We start from the raw sequence: 22,964 nt of genomic DNA, 5'->3' as shown, positions 1-22,964 counted from the left end.
ACTCTGTTCAGCCTTGTTACTCTAGGCTGACTGTTGGTTTTCTTTCACACAGATGGAATGAAGAGTAAAGGCAAAAAGTACCTTCATGAAAAAACACCCCACAGACAAGGGCATGCTCAAGGTGTTTTCGACTCCCATCAGTTTTGAGAACCACCTATTAACCATCTGATTGCACACTCACTGAGTTCTACAACCTGTGGGATCTTTCCTTCCCTCCATCACATCTTAGTCCAGACCCAAACTCAGCAGAAAAGGGGACACCTAAAGAGCTGTTGTGGGCTTCCACCCCCACCCCCACCCCCTGGAGACAAAAAAAAGAAAATCTATCAGTACTCAACCTTTTAAGACTGAAATTGCCAAGAGGGCCACTTTTCATGTTACAGATTATTACAACACTTATCACTTGTCAGAGGTCCTCAGAAATTTCAAGATTTTCAAGGGGGAGGGGAGGGACATTCAGTCTTAAGTCAGCTTATTCACAAACCAGATCCCCATTTTTCAGTGACTGATTGTCCTTGAACACGGCAGTACAATAAACTGGGCCTCCACTGAAGGGTGGCAAACATAACCATCAAGTCCCACCAAGCCCCCCGCAGCCCTGCCCAGGGCAGACGGCCAGTCAGGCGGATGCCCCCTGCAGGGGCTGACTCAGCACACCTGCCCTGGGATGATGGGTGGGGAGAGCTTCTGACTGGGACAAATACTCTAGAAGGCCCTTTAAAAATGAGAAATTATTTCTAGAAAGTATTAAAAACCGTTAAGAAAGATCATCTCAAACAAGCATTAACGAATAGGACAAGATCAAAAGATGAGTTTGCTCTTTTTACTGGTTTATAATAATCTTAAAAACCCCATCACACCCATAAACCACCACAGGTGAGAGGATGAGGGAGATGGAGAATGAATGCTACAGTATGTGGACGGCAGGAGACCCAGATTATTCTCTAGGGGCAGTGTGGAATGGAGGCGGGGGTGTGGACAGGAGGCCCTGGCGTGGGCCCTTATTGCTGGTTGGGGGTTGGCTGGCAGAGGGGAAGAGGGGCTCAGGGTGATCTAGGAAACATCTCCCACCAAAGGGGAAGGTAGTGGAGGGCAGGGGGTCACAGTACATTTTCCATGCAGACTAGGGGTGGGAGTGAGAGCTTCAGATGCACCCCTACACAGGAAGAGATGGGTTTGAGGTTTGATTTTTAAGCCCCCAAGTTGGTGTCTGGTCCAATTTCCTAAAACGGCAGCTCACCTTTTGGGGAGAGAGGCATTGGAAGAAAATTACAGCAAAAGTATCTGGTTTGGAGATCAAGCAGGGGATAAGCTGAGACAGCAGTGTCCTTTCACAGAATTTAACTCAAGAGAAGGGGCCCCTGGGTGAGACGGAGGCCAGTACACTGGGAGAAGGCATCGCACCAGAAGCTGCTGGTGCTCCTGGGGGCTCAGGACAGGAAGGTACCAGTGTCTACAGACGGCAGCAAGACAGCGGGGAGCAATAAATTAGGACTTCATGTTGCTATCATTTGGCATAACACAATCAGGCATGATTTTTCCTTGTTTTTTTTCTCTTTTTAAATATAAGGCAACTTGCCAACACATAATTTAAAAACTGGTCTTCAGTCACATTGCTTCAGATCACTAGAGAATTTCTGGCTAAAGAACAGTGGATAGTATAGTAAACAAAACCAAGAATCTTAAATAACATCAGCTCACATTCCCCAGAGAGGAGAGGAAAGGGTAGGGCTTATTTGGTTTAAAGGAAAAAAAAACAACAGCCCAACTATGTATCTTTAACAGAAGGAAGCAAAATGTTACAACAAAACATAATCTAAGTTACAGAAAAGTTTAAAGTTTCTAGCCAACTAACTGTCACGTGGGGATGGGACACTGAACATGGGGTGGGTGAGGGAAGGGCGAGGGGCAGGAGGGGCTGTTTCCAATAGAGGCCCGTCTCCAGCTGTTGGAACCATGCTCATTTGGTAAAGGAGAAGTCAAAGAGCTTAAGGCTTTGTGTTTTTTTTCCTTCATTAAACTGAGGGGCTGCGGAAGGTGACTAGACAGTGAATGCACCTGTGGGGCCGCTCACACACACTGCTATTCAAACCCACGCTACATTCATACAGAACAGGACGCTTAAAACTTACAGTGTAGAGCAATATTCTTAGCCAGTGTAGAGAACCAAATGCAGTTTAACTTTTTTTTTTCAGTGTTTTTAATTCCAAACTCCAATGTGATCATCCCATACCTACTACCTAATTCCTCAAGTAAGACTGGCTTTTTTGTTTGTTTTGTTGGCGAGGGGAGAGTGGGGCATGAGGGCAGCAGGTGACTCAGGAGACAACAGGCAGGAAGGTCTTGGATATGCCAGATGTCCTGGCATTGCTCTAGGGATGGAAAGGGAGTTAGGAACCAAGGTATCAATACAAACACAGGCTCCCCACCCCCGCTGCCCTGCAATGTCCCAAGGCCATGGCCACATGCTGCAGGATGCCCTTGAGGAGTGGCAAGGATGAGTGCAGTGGCTCTGGGTTCAATGCAGGTGTAAAAATAGCCTTGAGGAAGGGCTGGGAGATGCAGACAGGGTCAGTTTTGATTTGAGGTCTTTGGGTAAATAAGAAATCGGCTCCCAGTACACTTGGGAAGTCTGGCTTCTTAGTCCCAGAGAGACAGGGAGAGGCCTAGCTTTGGCAGCTGGATGCTGACTACTCCCTCGCCTAAGGGGACCCTTCCCTTAGCCCATACCTCAGTCCTAAGGGCAACGGTGAGAGGTGCAGGTAAGGATGAAAGGAGGCTGGTGGGAAATGGTGGGCAGGAGGTGGCGGGGAGACGGGGCAGGAACTGGACTTGTAGGCAGGCAATGGAGAGTCAAGCTGGGAGTTGAGATTGGGTCCCAACATAAACCCAAAAGTTGCTGGGGCTGGTACAGGTGAAGATAAAGGCGAAACGGACCCCCCTCTGTCCTCAATTAGATCCCACTAAATTCCCTTTCTTAGACATCTAAGAATGATCACGTTGGAGCAGTGAAACTTTGAAACTATCCAATTACTCAAAAGTAAGACTAAACCTAGGAGGGTGACGTATGACGTGGAACTGGAGGGCACCAGGGCTCCCTATCTATACCCGGGGTGCTGAACATGAAGACTTCGACTATCTGTGGGGTCAGGGGCTCGGTTGCCAGGGGCTCGGTGGGCCTTGCTCAGCATGGCCAGGCTCTGTTCTCGGAAGCAGGCCTGCTGGAAATCCCCACTTAGGTAATCCACCGTTTGTATCAAGCTGTTCTGGCTTGCCACTGGACCGCCCCCGGTCCCTGCCCGGAAGTGGGCCCCAGCAGCCACCGCCGCACAGTCGAGGGGTGCGCCCGTGGGCTGCCCACCGTGGAACGGCACGGCGAGGTCCTGAGACCCCGAGCTGTCGCTATTGGGAGTGGGCAGAATGTTGTTCCACAGGGGTTGGAAGTAGTGACCATTGGGGTAGGCCAGTGGGGCGGCCAGGCCGTTGACGGGTGGGGACGGGGTTGGCTTCTCCAGGGGTGGCTTCAGATGGAAAGACTGTGCCAGGCAGAGTTCCTGCGGGTAGGCAGGGGTCTTGCCCACCAAGCCAGGCCCTGCCAACTCGCGTCCTGCTGCATGCTTGCCTGTCAGGCCAGGGGCCGGTGTCCCACCGGCCTCACCGCACATCTGCTGCAGGTGTGCCAGCTGGTGCTGGTTCCAGGCGACTGGCTTGAGGTCGCTAGGGTAGCCAGTGGGGGCACGCGAGAGGCCTGCGGGCAGGTTGACGGGGCCCGCAGGGGGCAGCGCGGCGCTGGCCGCGTGGGTGTGCTCCATGGGATTGACCACACATGAAGGCATTGGTGTGGGGACGCTGTGGGTCGACACCCGAGTGCTTGCATTGATGAGCAGACTGCGACTAATGGGGCTGGGGTTGGCGATCTGGCCCTCACACACTGAGGTAGTGCTGACGCCCGCCCGCGTCTGGCAAAACTGGTTGATCTGGTGCACGATGCTGCTCAGGTCCGGGGGCTGGCTGTGCTGCAGGGTAGCCGCCATTGAAAGGGGGATAGTTGAGGTAGACACGGTCACATTCGGGGGGGCATCTGAGTCTGGCATCTTCCGGCCTCCATGCAGCAAGGGAGTGGGGGGGTGCTGGAGACCCTGGTGAGACAGGGCCTGAGGGTGGACCAAGCCCTGGGTCTGGGCCATGGACTGAGGGTGACCCAGGCCCTGAGGCTGTTGGAGGCTCTGGGGGTGGGACAGCGCCTGGGGTGGCGGGATACCCTGAGGGTGCTGCAGCGTCTGGGGAGGGGCGTGGGCCAGGGTCTGTGCGTGCTGCAGGGCCTGCTGGCGGGCCAGAGCCTGGGCCTGGGGGTGGGCTAAAGTGCTGGGTGCCACAGTAGCATAGGGCGCCACTGGGGGGTTCATGATGGCCTCGGGGAGCAACCGGGCTCGGGTGCCGTCAAAGTCCTTGAGTATGCTTTTGGCTGGCACTTTGACAATGGCCAGCAGGCCTGCCCTGGTGGCGGCCTGAGTCGGGTAGGGGCTGTAGCGCTGGGCCGATGTGTCCAGGCCGTTCACAGTACGACGAACGTGTTTCCGCTGGGGAACCTTCACACTGTTGGGGAAGATTTTTATAGTCAGTGGGTTGTTTGCGACCTTCTTAGCATACGCGTCCAATTCGGCTGGGGTAGGGTAGTGAGCAGTTCTCATTTTCTGTGTAGTGTCCCCTAGAGAGAGAGAAGGGGAAGGAGAGCAGAGAAGGAGAGGGAGCTCGTCAGTGCCAAGCCAACCTGCCCTCCTAGACTTCCCGCCTGCGGCCTGCGGGGCAGGGTGCACGGGGCGTCAGGCTGAGCCTCCAGCTCGGAGCCAACCTCAGCCCCAACAGAAACAAGCCTGGCTAGCATGCAGTGGGCACGTCTCATGGGCCAGGGCTCGTGCTGAGTGCCAGGCTGTCCCATGAATCCCCGCTACTGTGTTAGGAGGCAGGTACCATCACGATGGTCCCACTTCACAAATGAGGTCACTAAAGATTAGAAGAGCAGAGCAACTTTCCAAAGTCTCACATCTTAGACAGCCGGAACCGGGCCAATTCTCACGCGGAAGTCTCTCCAAGTTCCTACTGGTCCCTGCTGGCCTGGGGTTTGGAGGTTCTAAGCAGGGCTGCTTGTCAGGGCCACTCAGTCCCTGCCAGGTGACAGCCTGGGGAAGAGGGCACCCAAAATGGCTCCTCTCCGGTCTGCGATGGCCAGTGAGGCGTCAGCTCTCTCGGCAGTGGCAGCTGGGGCACTGTGCCCACAGGGTGGGCATCCTGCCACAGGAGGCAGGATGCTTCTTTTTTCAGGGGCAGAGGAGCGAGCTGCCAACATCCCTCCCCCACCCCCATGTCACAAGTTCACTTTTGTTTACAGCTTACTCTCAGCCTGACTGGGTGAAGATCAAAAGGCTTTATTTATTTCCTTGTGGGGGGCGACAATAATGACAGGACTGCAGGGAGGGAGCTGAGGAGAAAGGATTCAGAGCATCTTGAAGTTCTGAGAGCCAAAAATAGTCTGTATTCGGCCCCTGTCAGCTGTCACTTTCTGAAATGAAAGAGGAAAAACCTGCCCTCCTTTGGAGACTGCGGAAACACCGCTCAATGGGCCTCATTAATGCTAACAGTCTCTTTGTTCCCATCTCCAGTCGCTTCCCATCAGGGGGCTCCAGCGGATGTCGAGCTTGCAGTCAAAAAGGAAAAGGTTCTGAGAACCAGAGCTCTTTAAGCTTGCCAGGCTCCTGGCAAGGGGTCTCAGCGCCATTCTCCCTCTCTCCGAGGGAGGGTCTCCCCTGAGTATACACAGAAGGTGCTTAATAAAGGCTTGCTGAGTAAGTGCACAGACTCCTCGAGCAGGAGAAAAAAAAAAAAAAGGAGGGGTGCGCCTGGCTGGGAGCCTGGGTTCAGCTAGCTGACTCCCTCCCTACTTCCTCCCTGTGCCGGAGGTGGCCAGGGCAGACCAAGGACTAAGCTGACCAAATGCCTGGCTTGTGGCCTCAGCTGGCTTGGCCCAAAGGAGACCCCATTCAAAGTCATGTCGCTGGGCATCACTGAACAGAAGTCGTCTAGTGAGTGCTAGCAGGGAGAGGGCACAGCTGCCTGCATTAGGTGACACTGCTGGTTGGCTGGCAGCAACTGCTTAGAAACTGCTGCTCTCCTCCGAAGCAAGAAAAGAAAGCTCCAGTTCAGGAGGGACAGAGAGATCCGGACTCACACTCAAAGAGGCAGGACTCAGCAAAAAAGGGTACAGAAAGGAAAAGGTTCGTATTTTGAAATGCTGGCACAATGCCTTGAACTTGGGAGGCATTCTAACGTATTCAAGGCTCTGCTTTATTTCCTGAGTGCTGAATACCTGCTCCATCCGTAATCGCAATGTTTGTAAGACGACTGATCTGCAGAAAGATGAATGTGACAGTGACAACTGAAGGTAGGAAGCAGAAGGAGGCAGAGAGGCCTGGAAGTCTCCCACCCACTAGGCAGCACTAGATGGCAAGAAGGGTCAAGGCCTGGAGAACAGAGTTCTGCTGCTGCTTGTAAGGCTCTGACCCTTAATGGGCTTCAGGCTTCATAAAGTGGGGGCCATTTTCTGACGTATCTTACATTCATTCTCTTGCACAGAGGACACCAAAAAAGTCTGGGATCACTGAAGAATTTCCCTAAATCCAGGGCACCAGCACTCCATGAGAAGCTGCCCTGGTCAGCCACTGCGCTTTCATGTGACTGATGAGAAGTGTGTGACACTCCTGGCGTGGCGCCTTCCTTACCCAGAGCAGACCCACAGTAAATACCTATAAGCACACTGTCTGGCTGAACAGCTGGGATTCAGCTGAACAGGAGGAGTCTGAAGCTGCTGCGTTTCCATTCAGACAGGAAACGAAGGTCTGCCCGTCCATGTAGGAAGAGTCTTGCTCCATGTTAACAAGCTTCTCTCCTTGAAGGCCAACTGAGAGAGGCTGGTACAGTGGCTTGCTGAACAACAGCTCCTTTGCTCCAAGTCAGTACCAACTCTCAAGCTAGTTTTTTCTAGTAGAGGCACAGGTATGCTGGCCTCCATCAGGAGTGTGGGACAGGACACTACACTGACCAGTTCCCTCTGTCCTGGCTCCGCTGATGCTGACAATGGTGATGAGGTGAGGGGCGGGGAGGCTGGACACGGGCTATAGCCCATTAAGGAAGACTCTCAGGAATGACAGATGAGCATACTGGACAAGAAAGAGGTCACATTCTGGGCTCTGACACCACCCACTTCACACACCAGACTTCAGCCCAACCCTTCCGAGTCTTTCTCAGTACTTCATCTCAGTCTCCACACAGGCACCCTGCAGCCTTTCTTTCTTCTGCACCATCTTCCTCTAAGTGCACAGCTGACACAGACACTACAGCTTTGCCAGCAACTTATTTAACTATCTGGTACCAACAGTGTCATTAATCGAGGCATAAAGCAGTGGAGAACAGAGACTCTGGTTAGAAAAAAAGAGACTGGATTCAAGCACTGGCTTGATTATCTGATTACTCAGAGTGTTGCTCAGTCATTCCTCATTTATAAACAGCAATGATACCTGCTGTCCTACCTCACAGAATTAGTAAGATCAAAAAATCTGATGAACAGGAAATGTTCTGTGAACAGGACCTGTAACTGTCAATGGTAATTATTCAAAGACAGCAGGTTTCGCTGAGTCTGCCCAGAGATGAGACAAAGTAACCTTACCATGGAAGCCCTAAATGCAGGACCTCCCAGACTTGAGCCTGAGCATTAAATGTAGCAGAGAAAGTTCCATGGACTAGGGACTGGGGGATGGGGGAGACCTCCCCGTTTATCTTTCTGTTTTGAAGATCAGAAGACACTAGTGGCTTACGCAGCAGGAGCCTCTAGCCTGTGGGGAGACACAGGCCGTGCATCAAACACAGGCTTTGGAGTCTGACCCAAGAGTGAATTCTAGCCTAGTCACTGATTAGTAATGTGACACTGACAAGTGACACTCTCATGCTTAAAAGAAAGATAAATGAGTCTCCCATATGGAATTATTGAAGAGTGAATGGGAACGTACATAAAAATACGCAAGATAATGCCTGGCATATGGTAAGCACTCAACAAATGTTAGCTAATATTTCTGATGTTTCTCTGAGTTTATCCAGTCACTGGGCCAATTTGCCATTTCCAGATCTTTCCACTAGGGGGCAGATAAGCATATGGGAGTATAGTAAAAGATTAATTTTAATTATTTGTTCTAGGTCCCAAGACTCTACAGTGAAAGAATTCACAGTCGCTGTCTGAAAGACAATCTGAGGACCAGGGACCTTTGGTCATTTCAACCACTCTACCCAGAAATCTTCATCAAGCCACCCTATCTGTACACCTGACTGTGAGCTGGAGAAACAGGAGCAGAGGCGTGGGGTTTAATGAAGGAAACAAATGTTCAAAAGCAACAGTTTCTGGGGAATTGGGAGAAGATGGCTTAGAGGAAAACAAATTTTTCAAGTACAAAGCTCCAAAATGGCTCAGGTCTCCTGAACCATGTGATGTTACAGAATAACAATCCAGGAAAGTTCTGGGAGGGCAGCCACTAACCACAATTGTGGTTTTCTAGCCCCTGCAGGACCCACCCAAAGGCAAGATGTCCCTTAATCCAGCCTGCACTAAGGTAAGTCATACTTTTGGTGGGAAAATACATCACACCCTCCTATACATGTAGAAGAGGATGGGGAGAAGAGAAAACACTGGTGTCTGAAGGGACTGGTATTATGATTCTGTACATACGGCAGCTCAAGCCGGGGGCAGACTGACCAGCCAGGTGACTGACAGTGCTGGGCCAAAAAGCCACATATCCCCTCTCCTGAGCCCTAACCTATCTCCCCTGCCTTAAGCTGACTATTCCAACATAAAATATACTGAGCTGTTAAGGCTGATGCTGGGAAAGACTGAGGGCAGAAGAAGAAGAGGGCGTCAGAGGATGAGAAGGCTGGATAGCATCACCAATAAAAAGAACATGAACTTGGGCAAACTCCACGAGATGGTGAGGGACAGGTAGGCCTGGTGTGCTGCAGTTCATAGGGTTGGAAAGAGTCGGACACAACTGAGCGACTGAACAACAACAAAGCTATAAATATCTGTACCCCACGGAGTTTCCTAGGTAGCACTAGTGGTAAAGAACCTGCCTGCCAATGCAGGACACATAAGAGACATGAATTTAATCTCTGGGTTGGAAGATCCCCTGGAGAAGGGCATGGCAACCCACTCCAGTATTCTTGCCTGGAGAATTGCCATGGACAGAGGAATCTGGAGGGCTACAGTCCATGGGTCACAAGAAGTCAGACATGACTGAAGCAACTTAGCATGCACACACTCCATGCCCACCTCACTAGATACCGAGTTCCGTGTTTTGAGCAACTTTTAAGACCCTCCTTAGGATGGGAGCAGGGAAAAGCTGAACAGCAGTCACAGGTTTTGACAGCTGGTAGACCTGGGCTCTGAGCAGCATCTTAGCTTCTGGTTTCTGAAGCAGACAGTTTATACTCTGTCCCACCTTAATGGTGAATGCTTAATGCTAAGAGCTGTACATCACAGAACAGGATTTTTTTTTTTTCCTCTAATACATTTTGGGAGAGCAAAGAAGCAAGCAAGTGAGCTTACAAACACCACTGGGTTTTCTTCTCTGCAAAAGTTTAGGTGTAGTTAAGGAGAGTTACAAGAGAGTTGAAGGGATTGAAATATACTGTCCCCCAAATGGACAGGTATGCCTGAAACCAGAGAAAAAGGACACCTCAATTCTTGAATACAGATTTGGGATAGAGGTTTTTGCAGAGGTGACTTGGAGGCTGCTTTGGGGAGAAGGGAGTGAAGATCCAACATCAGCAGCTAAGATAAAGCTGCCAATTTGCCTTTCCTCCTAGATGGTTCAGCCCTTGATGGTACCTCTCTGGGTGAAGCTGTCAGCGTGTGTTAAGGACCTAGAAGACAGACAGCGAGCTGCATTCTGTTATCTTACCACATGCTTCTGCGTGCGCTCCCTCCCCAGCTGTGTGCCTGGAGGCCTGCGCCCAGTCACAGCGCGTGAGCATGCGGCTGTGGGTGGCCAGAGAGCCTAGACAACGCCCTCACCCGATCGGCACTCAGCGGGAGAAAGAAAGGCTGGGGCAGAGCTGGGACAGCGAGCTTGCCTACTGCGTCAGGCAGCCACAGAAGCAAGACTGACACCCTCAGCTCTGTTGTTACGGGAGCTGCATTCAGTGGCCAAATTCTAGATCTGGCCACGCTCTGAGTCTTACTCTCTCTCAAAGAAAGGAAATCAAGAGGCCAGACCGTTTTTAACTTCTGCAGATAATCTCATGGAGCAGAGAGCGGCAAACTACAGCCTGAAAGCCAGCACTGGGCTGCTGTGCTCCTGTAGCGGGTGGTGCTGGAGCACAGCCGCACTCATTTGTTTACATACTGCCTACGGCTGCCTGTGCCCCGTGAGAGCAGGGTGAGAACACGCAAGAGACCACGTGGTATGATCCATTTGACCCTTGACAGAAAAAGCTTGCCAACCTCTGTCATAAAGGAGTCAGGTAACCTGCTGAGGCTCTTTTTCTGTTAAAGGGTAAGCTGAGATGTCTCGCTGATTTTCCCTTTTTGCTCTGAAAGGAAACTCCATTCCAAATTTAGGGCCATCTTTACACTCGAAGACGCCATGCATGGCGATAAGCCAGGAACAGAATCTCCCTTGCACATTCACACAGCACAGGGACAGAGGGCAGGGGTCTGGGAAAATACAAAGTCTGAAGCCCCAGCGCCAGCCAATCCAATACAGGAAGCTAGCAGTTCTCCAAAATCCCGTCTTGGGGGAAGAATATTAACAGGAACACGCCCAGAGAGGCTGAGAAAGCTAGACAGTTCCATGTCCCTTCTGGAGGCAAGAGTTTGTTTGCTGTGAGCTGCGGGCATTGGCTCAGAAGGCAGACAGCAAGGCCAAGGGGGAACGGCCTGTCTCCGTGGCAGAGGGCACTCAGAGAGCTCCAAACAACACAACAGTGCACACGGTTTGTTTCAGGGATACAGTAAGTCATCTGGACTGTGTGTTTTCATTCCATTCCTCCCAGGGTTCAAACTGAAACACTTCCTTGAAGGGTGATGTATACATATAAGATATATGTAACACTGGGCTGTAAAACTCCATATAGTCCTACTGCTCAACAGACATCTATCAGCAACAATTAAAATTAAGATGACATACACTGGGGAACCTGGTATTACGAGGCTCTCTCTGAGTAGAGAAGCGCCTCGCACTGCCGACAAGTGCCGCAGCTGCTTTCCTGCTGTCTGTGCTGAAGAACACCTTGGAGGTACCAAAGCCAGGGTACCCCAAAGTCGTCTCTGGGAGAACCCGAATGGAGTGGAAAATAAAGGACCGCATGCTCCCCTGGGATCCAGATCACTTACATTTCTGAAGTCCAGTGTTCATCTGCGTGTGAGAGAGAAGCTGAAAGGACAGGTCACCTGGCCCTGGTAGACAGGCTAGCATGGCAGACCGGCATCAACACAACGTGAGGCAGCCACTCACACTGCAACAACAGAGAAAACAAGGTCACGGAACACAGAGCAACTCACTCCAGAAGATACCAGGGACATCGGATAGCAGCAGCAGAGGCCCAAGTTTAGACAGATAAGCAATTTAATTAGCAGCATGTAGGACGAAAATATATCTATGTCTTTATCTGTAGAAACAATTTGCTCTCTACGATTGCTATGGCTCAAATATTTCAGTCAGCACAGGTGCCTGGATGGGGAAAATAAAAACTAGAAAATACTGATCTACACAAACAACTGAAGGTCTTTATGTTCACAAGCTACAGACGCACTCTCTTGACGCTTGTATTTCCCATGGGCTGCCTCTCCTTACGGCTTTTGGGTAAGCCCACGTGGCAGCCACATAAATGGTATGCTGGCTCTCCTCCATGCCCCAGCTAAGGCAGACACAGAAAGGCTAGGGCACAGTCCAACTGAGGTGAAGGAAAAGACGATTTCTCCCTAAAAACAGAACAGCATTCCTGAAGACAGCTCATCCTCATGGGGCCCAGCTCAATCTATTCAGAGACCTGGCTGGGGGCCGGGGCAGCCAGACACTTCCAGAGACAGTACAGTATATGAGATACAAAGACACTCAAAGTCCAACTTGTGACCCCGGTAATCTGAGCTGACTTTTTTTTTTTTTTGGCCGTACCACTCAGCTTGCAGGATCTTAAGTTTGCCAACCAGAGACTGAATTTGGGCCCTCGACAGTGAAAGGGCAGAGTCCTGACCATTGGACCACCAGGGAATTCACCTGAACTTATTTTTAAAAAGAAGGAGGAATAAGAGCATCCTAGGAGACAAGACTAACTACTATTAAAGCAAATTCTGTCTGCAAGTTTCTGGGGATTCACCTTCCTATGGCCTTTCACACAATTAGACCTCCAGACCTACCCACTCCCCCGCCAAAAAAAAAAAAGGAAAAAGAAACTGCTTTGCTCCCAGGGTAAATCAAGAAAGTGGTAGGCTGCCAGCAGCCCTCTTTGGGCAGGTGATTCTGATGTTGTAACAAGATGGCATGGTTTCATCAGTGAAGTCTTCCAACAACACACACACAGCCCAAGCAAACAAACACTGACTAGCCTTCTGGAGGGAAGGAAGCTTTGTCAACAATTCAAGCTCCCCATGTACCAAGGACCACGCTTCTCTCCCATCCAAGTACTAACCAGGCCTGATCCTGCTTAACTTCAAGATCAGGCGCGTTCAGGGTGGTATAGGAACCACCTGTTTGGGAACACGCGTTTCCCAAACAACTGTAATGTACTAAATCATACTGAATTCCTTTCCCACACTGCAAACCCCAGAAATGAGGGTGGCTTGGTATTAAAGCTTTCAGATCACAACAAAAAAGGAACGGTGTGGGCTGGGGGGTTGGGAGAGGTGAAGGGGAAGCTCAAATGTTAAACAAAGACCACAAAACCTCTTTCTTTCCCTTAAAGGGTCCTCTCAGGTATGTGAAAACTACCTTGTCACAATGAGCATCAGAGAGCTCCAGCTTGCAAGGCCAGGTAGCTGAAAAGATACTTTGTGAAAGAGGCTGCTCAGACTGTGTCTAAGATAGCAACTGTAGAAAGAACTGAAGCGTGAAAGCCTCAATGAGAACAGAGCTGCCCCGGAGTTCTGGCACAGATTCGGTCTTTTCAGGTCTCTGGTGGGTGGGATGACAGAATGAACAGTGTGCCAACTGCAGTGCCTTGAGAAATAAAAAGTCTTCTGTTAGGGTCAAACGACTGAGGCACTGCTTACAACCCTCCCTGGTGAACGCTGATCTCTGTTTAATAACCTCTCCCCTATGGTCCTAATACAGCTGAGGGCAAACTCCAAGGAAAGGAAGAGAATTAACAAATCCTGGAGCCTAGTTTCGTGCAAAGGGCTGTATGAGGGGCTTTAGTGACGTTTTCTTTCTGAGGTCTCCCAACCTTTCTTGGAGGTAGGCAATACTTTCACTTGTCTCATCATCTCTAGCCTGGATTACGACAACAGCCTTCCAAATGACCTCTCTCTCTGTTTTACCCCTGCTCCTATCACCCAATCTATTCTCCACATCGCAGCCAGAGTAATTTATTTTTTTAATTGGAAACCATATCAGCTCAAAAATCTCCAACGACTTCCACTCTCGCTTAGAATAAAATACAAAATCCTAACATGGCCCACAAGGCCTTCAATGATCTGTTACTATCACGTATCTGACCTTATCTTCTAACCTCCTCTGACACTTTTGCTGACTCTAATTCCAGTCACAGTGGTCTCCTTGGAGCCAAGCACACTCCCACTTCCAGGCCTTGTACTTCACCTGGAAAGCCAAGAGACTGTGATGACAGAGGTACAAAAAACACATTCATTCAGGTGTTTTGCAGATACACTCTCTCCCTGTACTTTTTAGAAGGAACTAATCTACGAATGATCACTGTAATCTCTGATAGACCTAGTAAATCCTGATGCCTGCAACCACGAGACAAGTGGGGGTTGTGGATCCTAAAGAGCTGACCATAACATACTGCCCTTCAAGCCACAACTCTGGATTTCAACAGGAAGAACAGGAGAGAATTAAGCCAGCTGAACTGTGGCAAAAGGCATTAGTGATTTACTGACAGCAAACAAAGGAACAAAACTAAGAGGTGAGTTCTGTAAAGACTCCAGAAAGTCAGTTTTTAGTCTGAGCAGGAAGCAGTCCCAGAGTTTGGGACCTTCGATGATCATGTTCCCAACCAGAAAAGTGAAGTCGCTCAGTCGTGTCCGACTCTTTGCGACCCCATGGACTGTAGCCTACCAGGCTCCTCCCTCCATGGGATTCTCCAGGCAAGAGTACTGGAGTGGGTTGCCATTTCCTTCTCCAGGGGATCTTCCCGACCCAGGGATCAAACCCGGGTCTCCCACATTCCAGGCAGAGGCTTTAACCTCTGAGCCACCAGGGAAGCCAGAACCCCCAGCAAGTCTAACTCCTGAGCCCTTACTGGCATTATCTGGGCTGCCAAGAGCACAGCCCTTTGTCTGTGCACACTTCCTTTGCAAGTTCAGGGACCTGTCATCTTTTCCAAAAGACTGCCTCTTGAACTAAGGAAATCTTCAAGCCCCCTGAGGAGTTTTACTGAAGTCAGGAATCAATTTCTGCCAGGGCAGGGAAAACAGAGAACGTGGCAAGGTTCACGAGGGTTGTGAGGAAATAGGAAGGAAGCAACTTGCTTCCACAAGCCATTCGAAAGCAGGAATGCATTGTACAAAGCACTTCTCTGGAAGCTTGGCAGCTGAGTACAAGCCTTTTATTTAAAAACTTCAAGCCACCCACACATTTTGATTACCATCTGGCTTTTTTCTTAAATGTATATTCCAATATAAGTTATAGCTGATAACTTCCACATGCACAATTAGACCCAGAAATCAACATTACCTCTACCTTCTCTGAAAGGGCCTCAAAATTCAAATCCTGACTTCTGAACAGCATCAAGTAGCAACCTGGTGCTCAGGCCAAATGAGCTGCAGACATCACAGGGAAAGAAAAAAGATCTCCTTGCAGAGCCTCTCTGTGCGCTCTCAGCCAGCTTTCCTACCACCAGCTGGTCTGCTCCCTCAGCAGGGGGACGACAGTATCACAGTGAGCACAGAACTAAGGTGTTCAGACCCTCCTGGGGCATTTGCACAAGTGCTGGCTTTTCCCAGACGACCTCTAATTAAGGAACAAAACTCTGACCCCACTGGGAAAATTCAAACGGACTTTCATCCGTGCCCCCCACACCTCCCCCGCCTCACCGAGGTTAACAGAGGCTCTATCAGAGTTGTGAGGTCACACTCTGCTTTCCTGGGTAGCATCTGATAAAGGGCCATCTCTGCCTTAGGACAGGTGTGTGCCGGTAGGAGCACCGCAGCTGCCTGTACTGTTTGTCCCTGTTCATGCTTAACGACCACTGGAGGGTAGAAAATGAGGAAAAGAAAGACTCCTCTTCATTTTTTTTTTTTTCCAAGTGGGAAAAGGAGGGGAGAGAAAATACTAGCAAAGGTTTTTTTACTTGGGAGTCGGGGGTGAAGTGATGGAGAGTCGTGACCTCCCAGCAGAGTCTCCCACCCACAGCCTCGTGCCTTCCAGTACCCTTATTTCCAAGACTCTCTCCTGCTTTCCTTCTCTTTCTCTGCCTTCAACCCCAATTTCAAAAAGAATTACCACCTCCCCAAAAGTAAAGGTTGACAAACCCAATTTCTGATTCATGCTCTGGTTCAAAATTTTAAATCTGCCATTTATGGATTTTAATTAAAAAAATGAAATTGAGAGCAGTGCCATCTCTGAAATCCCAAGTAAAAAAAGAAAATGTTATGCCCCCTTGTTATCAGATTCCACTTTATAAAATATACCCAACAGTGAAAATCCTCAGTCCATGCATCTTAAAAGAGTATGATTAACCCTGAGAAACTGCATTCATTAAGAGTCATCACTATCTTTGACTACTAAGTTTTCTCATCCATGAGGTAAAGGCTTATCTAAAAAGACTGCCTTTCAATAATGGGGGTAGAATTCTCATCCTACTCCCCATTCCTTTACTCCTGGGGTCCAAGAAATTAGGTTAAAAACCGAAGGGAATACTGCTCTGGGGAAAATAAACAGGGACAAAGATGGTAAAATATTACATGTTCATCAAACCAGACTCTGCAGAACCAGTCATATTTAAGGTCTGTGTCACTAAAACCATCTATTCAAACAAATAATTCTGTCAGTCCAGGTAACTGGCAACTTCCAACTCTCTTGTACTTTTCACTACTAACCCAATCTCAATAACATTCAGTCATTGCTCAAAGGCATCTTTCTTCTCTATCTTTAACACAATAGGGGACTTATCACTAGCAACTGAGACCTCACAGCTCTAAGCTGGGAGAAGGAGCAGGCGAGAAAGATGGACGTTCCCTCTGGACTAACTTTGTTGCAAGCCCAGAACTACCCCTGCTGCAAACCACCTCCACAAAGCTGAACACATGAGGCTCAAGGGGTTTGGAAACATTATTTCTAACTACCCTTTAAGACCCATCACAAAAGGTCCTGTTCCTTTCCTATCCACCCCATCCCACCACCGTGTCACTAAAGGTGCTTTCTCTGCCAGTGCTTTCTTTAGCATGAGCTTTCTTTCCTGGAGCCTCTCATTATTTCATCTAAGGACCCAAGTGCTTGCTTTCTCCTGAATTTGTTATTCAGGTCCCAAGAAAGTATTTGCCCTGGACATTCTAACCTTTCAACTTGAGCTTCTGAAGACTATCTTTTATTTATCCTTCCCAGTTACAGGGTCAGGACCAAGATTATTCAGGTAACAGATGTTTAATAAATACTGCTGGCTCACATTCCAAAAGAATAGCATATACTTTAATCCCAGGGTCTGGAATTAATCTGAATTTAGGTCCTTGAAACACATGAATAACCGAAGTGCCAAAAAGTGTCTGGGCCGGTGTGTACACAGGTGCCTTTACTCTGGGAATGAGAGAGCAGAAGAGACAAAAACTACCTAGGTGCTTAAAAAAAAAGGCCCAGGTACTACTACTGCATTGTATTGAAAAGTATCCGCTGGCTTCTGTACATTAATTACCATTAGGTAGAAATCAGTGCTCCTAAAAATGTGAAATGAAGGTTACAAGCTGCTAAATCAGAATTTGCAGTTTCTAGTCACTGCATGTAATAGCCTTCAGTTTCCTAACGGCTGTATCACTGTAACTTAAGCTGAACCATTTTAGAAAGACTGACAACCTTTGTACTTAACCACATTCATAATCACAAGCAGAGCTGTCAGGTTGGTAGGATTCTACTCATAAGTACCTGGGACTGTGCACAGCAAAACAAAGAGATAATAAGAAATCAGAAGAAACCGCTTCCTTGCAATAATACACAAATAATGGATTTTTTCCTTTTACAATTTCCTGTAGAAACCTGTGCCAAATCAGAAAGCTTTTGATTATTACTCAGATGAAATATAATTCAACAAATAACCTATAATTATGTGGCAATTTTTAATCTTCAAAGCCCTGCATCCCCCATGAGTTCACGAAAAGCTGCTAGAGAAGCACAGCTCTCACACTCAGGCGGGGAAACTGAGGCAACTGAGTTAAAAAAGGAAATCTGTAGGAAAGATATCAAAGTTGGGTGCGATTTTAAGGCTCAGAGTGTCTAAAAAGTCCTTTAATAGGCACTGACTGAGCTTAAAACAAGTCACACCATAGACAGGCATTTATTCCGATAAAATGAAAAAAGGCAGGTCCTCAGTATAGCTTCTGTAATCTTACAGATCAAAGCCACAACATGGAAAAAGAATTTTAAGAATGTAGCAGGCTGTTTAAAAACCTTGGCAAGCATGTGTTCAAAGAGCAGCTAAACACGCGGCTTATGCAGGCCCTTCCTCCTCCCTCTGCACGCAGGCCACGTTCTCCAGGGACTCGCTGGCCCAGAGGAGGCCTCTACGTCAATCTAGAGTCTGGCTTTCAAGTTTGAAGGGTGACGGAGATTTAAGAGACTTAAGGGCATTTAGAAAGCCTGCCACATTAAAAAAAAAAATTTATTTTACTGAAATATAGTTGATTTAAACGTTGTGTTAATTTCTGCTGTACACCAAAGTGATTCAGTTCTACATATATATACATTCTTTTTCATACTCTTTTCATTAGGACCCTGCTGTGTATCCATTCTATATATAATAATAGTTAGCATCTGCTAATCCCAAGCTCCCAATGCATCTCGCCGGCCCCCCACCCCTGCCTTGGCAACTGTAAGTCTGTTCTCTGTGTCTGATTCTGTTTCAGAAATAAGTTCATTTGTGTCATATTTCAGATCCGCATATAAGTGACAGCGTATGGTATTTGTCTTTCGTTTCTTTTTTGGCTGTGCCACACAGCTTGTGGGACCCTCAGTTCCATGGTCAGGGATCAAACCCAGGCCGTGGCAGTGAAAGTCCAGAATCCTAACCACCAGGTCACCAGGGAACTCCCCTGCTCTTTCCCTTTCTGACTTATTTCACTTTGTAAGATAATCTCTAGGTCCAACTCTGCTGCTACAAATGCCATTATTTCATTCTTTTTTATAAGCTGCTCCATTTCGAGCACAGAACTACAAGGTATTATTCTAAAACAAGTCTAAATGAGAGTGTTTGGGTCTGTGTGTGTTTCTTCACCCTGGTGCCCAGGTGTCTCCCTTTTCTGGGTCTAAACTGCATTACCCAAAGCTCACTGCTGTGTTTAGAAAATTTGAGAGAAATTTATAAACCCGTATTTTTGCTATGTACTGAGTAACATTGATTTATACTAAGAGGGTAGTTTGTCAAAACTGCAGAGAACGTTTTAATGCAATTTTGAACAGGTGTTGAAGAGTTATGAATGGAAGCAGGGAAGGAGACAGCAACAACATGTGAATGAGTGTGTGTTAGTGGAGTGAAGACACGAATTCCATCGCAATTGTTGGAGAAATGTAAGCAACTCCAAACACACAAGGAAATGGTACAACTATCTAATAATTAAAGAAGTGTAAATTAAACAGATGACATTTTTTGCTTAAAAATTGACAAACATGTTTGAAAAAAAGTCTAAATCACACCAAGTCATGGATTCAGTGAAAAGTCACTAAAGTGAGATGCTAAATTGACACACTTTCTAAAAATAAGTTTTTTAAATACTCATACTCTTTGATATAATAATTATACTTCTAAAAAGCCTAACTTAAGGAAATAATCAGAAATGTAAACAAAGATTTACACACAACTCTCTTCACTACAGTATGGTTCATAATTGTGTGAAATCTCCAACAATCTAAATGTCCAAAGGCAAGGAAATCATTATATAAATTATGGGATATTCATCTAATGAAATTAGTATAAGCCTCCCAAATTAAATATATATCATTAAAGACTATCTAAAGACAAAAAATGCTTATAAGTGCTGGGTTTAAAGAGTACATATAATACATAAATATGGTATAATAATAATTTTGTAAAATTTATTATATAGACATGAAAATTATGAAGTCATTTGTATTTGACCACTAAATGCATTACAGCAGTCTGTGGGGATGAATTCTCACTCCTGGACTATCTAGTTTAGGATATCATTCTACTCAGCTTTCATTTCTTGGATTATAAAACCAAGAGAGCCAAGGAAGTCAACAGAATTTAGGAAAAAACTGGGTGGCAAGGGCAGTCATTTTCTGGTAAGGTTTCAACAGCAGAAAATTCACATACAAAAAAGCGTCCAGTGCAGCTCGAATTACCTGAAGAAACCTGGATTAACAAGAGGCACAATGTCAAAGTGGCTACGAGACAAGACTGGGTTTGAATCAGAACTAGACAAGACTGAGCTCTCTGCTCCCTACCAGTTGTGTGACCCTGGGGGGGGAAACCTCATCTGTAAAATGTTTCCTACTTCATGGGATCATTTTAAGGACTAAATTAGTTTAATATACTCAAGTGTTTAGGACACCAGTGTGAACACTGTTCAAATGTTGGCTGATCTATCGTACAATCAAAATCCAGGCCACTTTTTATTTTGCCACCAGAACTAAACCACCCTCTTAGACTCTATAGTTCTTTACACTTTGAAACATGTTTGCGTACATTATTTCACTTGAAACTGAAAGCAAGTTTTTAATCCAGATGGAATAAGTATCATCCCCTTTCCACAGATTAGGAAACCTAGGTTCAGAAAGGTGAGGTAACTTGTCCAGTGACACACAGCTGGGACGGTGAACCTCACACGACAGTCTCTGTCTTAACTCCCACACCTGTAGCTCATTCCATCAGACAAATATTTTCTAATCCACAAGCTTAAAAAAAAAAACCCACAAGGTAACAGTTAAGAATGCTTATTGTTTCATGACTCTGTCCCAGCTATTGAAATTATGAGCGTATTTATTGGGATGCAGTCTTTATTGTGGGCACAAGGACGTTCAGAAAATGCTGCACCATACCACAGCTGCCGCTCAAGCCAATATTTATTGAGCACCTACCATAGCCCTCTTCCTACACTATTATATACAACAAAAACATACAACTCTAGGCCATGGCTTTGTCTTTTAAGTGTAAATGTAATTATTGACTCTCCTATGGATTTGGGGAACTACCTGCTACAGATCAGCTCTTCACTCTGCAACTCTATTAGACCTTTGCTAGTCTGACACTTCGGAAATGGCTTTCAGTGAAAATTCCTTTCAAAAAAAAGGACCGGGGGAACAACTATAACCAGAGTAAGACTGCATAAAGGCAAAGGAAAGCTTTAGGTTTGAGTGGTCAGACTTTTTCCCAGGAGAAAGCTTTATCATTCACACTGAGGAAAAGTGTACCAGAGAATACTACAAGTAATGACCAACAGTTACCTCTCGTTCTCAAGCTACCCTTGTTCAGGAAACTCTTCCCCTCCTGTTCTCAGGCTCTTTCCTGAATGGGAGAAGTCAACCCTGACTAACTCTGAACACACTCTCAACTCATACCTTTTCTAAGTTGGTTTCCACTTTGACACTCACACGATGATGGAATCTGGGCATCACAGAGCCGACCAAGACCTCTGACAGGAAGCATCTCTCTGCTTTTTAAGGTGTTCCGAGTTCAAGGCTGAAAAGGAGCTCACGCTTTTTCACGGCCATGCATCTACTCTATCTACTGTGTATTTATTGGGCCTGTTACTTTCTTAGAACCAGCTCTCTGTGCACAGTGCCTCGAGCTTATGTGCCTTAGGTTTCTAGTGTAGTTTCAGTATAAACTCAGGGCAGGCAGGGAATGTTAATGCTACAGTAAACATACTGCCCTTCACTGTATCTCTAGTCTGCTGCCATCCAGGGTTAGTGTGGCAACAGGCAGATATTAAGGTAACAGAACAAGGCATGACTGACACACTAATACGTTCTGTTCATTTAGGTCCTTCCTTCTGCCCCCACTCCCATATTCTGGCCTGGAGAATTCCATACACTGTGTAGTCCATGGGGTCCCAAAGAGCCAGACACGACTGAGCGACTTACACTTCTGCCCCAGCCTGAGTAGAGGAGTTTGAGGAATTCTAATGTATAACAACTTTGGGGGAGGGTTTCTACAGCCTTAGTGAAAATCAAAAGATCTTACCTTGCCATTTCACTGAGGCTCCATGGGGTCTCGAAGAGTTGGGACACAACTGAGAGACTTCACTTTCACTTTTCACTTTCATGCACTGGAGAAGGAAATGGCAACCCACTCCAGTGTTCTTGCCTGGAGAATCCCAGGGACAGGGGAGCCTGGTGGGCTGCCGTCTCTGGGGTCGCACAGAGTCGGACACGACTGAAGCGACTTAGCAGCAGCAGCAGCAGCACTATCACCTGAAGCTTTATTCCACATACCCAAGGAATTACCAAGCTTCTGAATCTCAAGGTGTCTCTGAAAGCAGGAGAGGCTGTTAAACCTCCAAAGGACCTAGGAACTGACAGCTTACTGAGGAAGAAGAACAACCCTCCTCCCATGCCCTGTGAACTCCCACAGCTAGCTAATAAAACTCAGAATACTGGCTACAGCCATAGGAAGAAGGAAGGAGAGAGAGACAGTCCCTATCTGTGCTAGAAGAATACTTTAATAGTTGCTGCTAAGTTGCTTCAGTCGTGTCCAACTCTGTGCGACCCCATAAATGGCAGCCCATGGGATTTTCCAGGCAAGAGTACTGGAGTGGGTTGCCATCGCCTTCTCCAATGCATGGAAGTGAAAAGTGAAAGTGAAGTTGCTCAGTCATGTCCGACTCTTCACGACCCCATGGACTGCAGCCTACCAGGCTCCTCCGTCCATGGGATTTTCCAAGCAAGAGTACTGGAGTGGGACGCCAGTGCCTTCTCCATTAATAGCTAAACACCCACAAAAATAAGATTCTGAACTTAGCTTTAGGAGGCTTCCTCATTTCAGGAACTGCCTGGGAAACAAAACAAAAACTCACAATATAGTTCTTTAAATTTTTCAAGGACACAAGGTACCATAACTCATTCACAGATCAACCCATTAGCAGACTGGCCCTGAGAAATTCCATAATCATTCAGCACTGTTATTTGTCCGTGGGTGACTGGTTCTAACTGGTCAAATAAGTCTTATACCAAATATTAAGTCCCACCCAAACAGAACAATTGAACTCAAGATTACTTTAGCATTGAGTGAATCAGAAAAAATTATATAAATATATGGTTTATCTTACAGATATCCAAACGATCTGCCTTCCTTTTTCTCAGAGATACCTTCAAGAAATGGCTAACACTACCAACTGAACATCTTATCGACAGGGGCAGAAAACAAGTTCTCTTCTATTCCTGGTACATGCCTCCTTCACTCGGCACACCCATTCAAGGTCCTAATTTCTACTCTATCAAATTCTCGCTCTGAGGTCTCCCTCACCAACTAAGTGTCCTAACCAAATTTCACCCAGTTCCCTCTGTCAGGTCGTTTCAATTGGATAA

At 47.2% G+C, this 22,964-nt stretch overlaps 1 protein-coding gene across 5 annotated transcripts in view; it reads right to left on the bottom strand.

Annotated features, from left to right (window-relative positions):
* Window positions 1-809: 809 nt before the first annotated feature.
* Window positions 810-22,964, bottom strand: part of FAM222B (family with sequence similarity 222 member B) — a 54,916-nt gene continuing 32,761 nt past the window's right edge. For 3 of the 5 annotated variants that reach the window (XM_070390349.1, XM_070390351.1, XM_070390350.1), the window contains exons 2-3: window positions 11,432-11,553; window positions 810-4,708 (exon numbers count right to left, since the gene is read on the bottom strand). In XM_070390349.1, coding sequence (XP_070246450.1) covers window positions 3,099-4,708; window positions 11,432-11,513 — 1,692 coding nt within the window. In that variant the 5' untranslated portion in view covers window positions 11,514-11,553 and the 3' untranslated portion in view covers window positions 810-3,098. The remainder of the gene's footprint in view (window positions 4,709-11,431; window positions 11,554-22,964) is intronic. The other 2 variants (XM_070390353.1, XM_070390352.1) reach the window with 2 other exon arrangements.

This window comes from Bos mutus, chromosome 19 (genome assembly GCF_027580195.1).
Source record: "Bos mutus isolate GX-2022 chromosome 19, NWIPB_WYAK_1.1, whole genome shotgun sequence".
Classification (NCBI taxonomy): Eukaryota; Metazoa; Chordata; class Mammalia; order Artiodactyla; family Bovidae; genus Bos; species Bos mutus.
The sequence above is the reverse complement of the archived record's forward strand: the minus strand, read 5'-3'. Positions and strand labels throughout refer to the sequence as shown.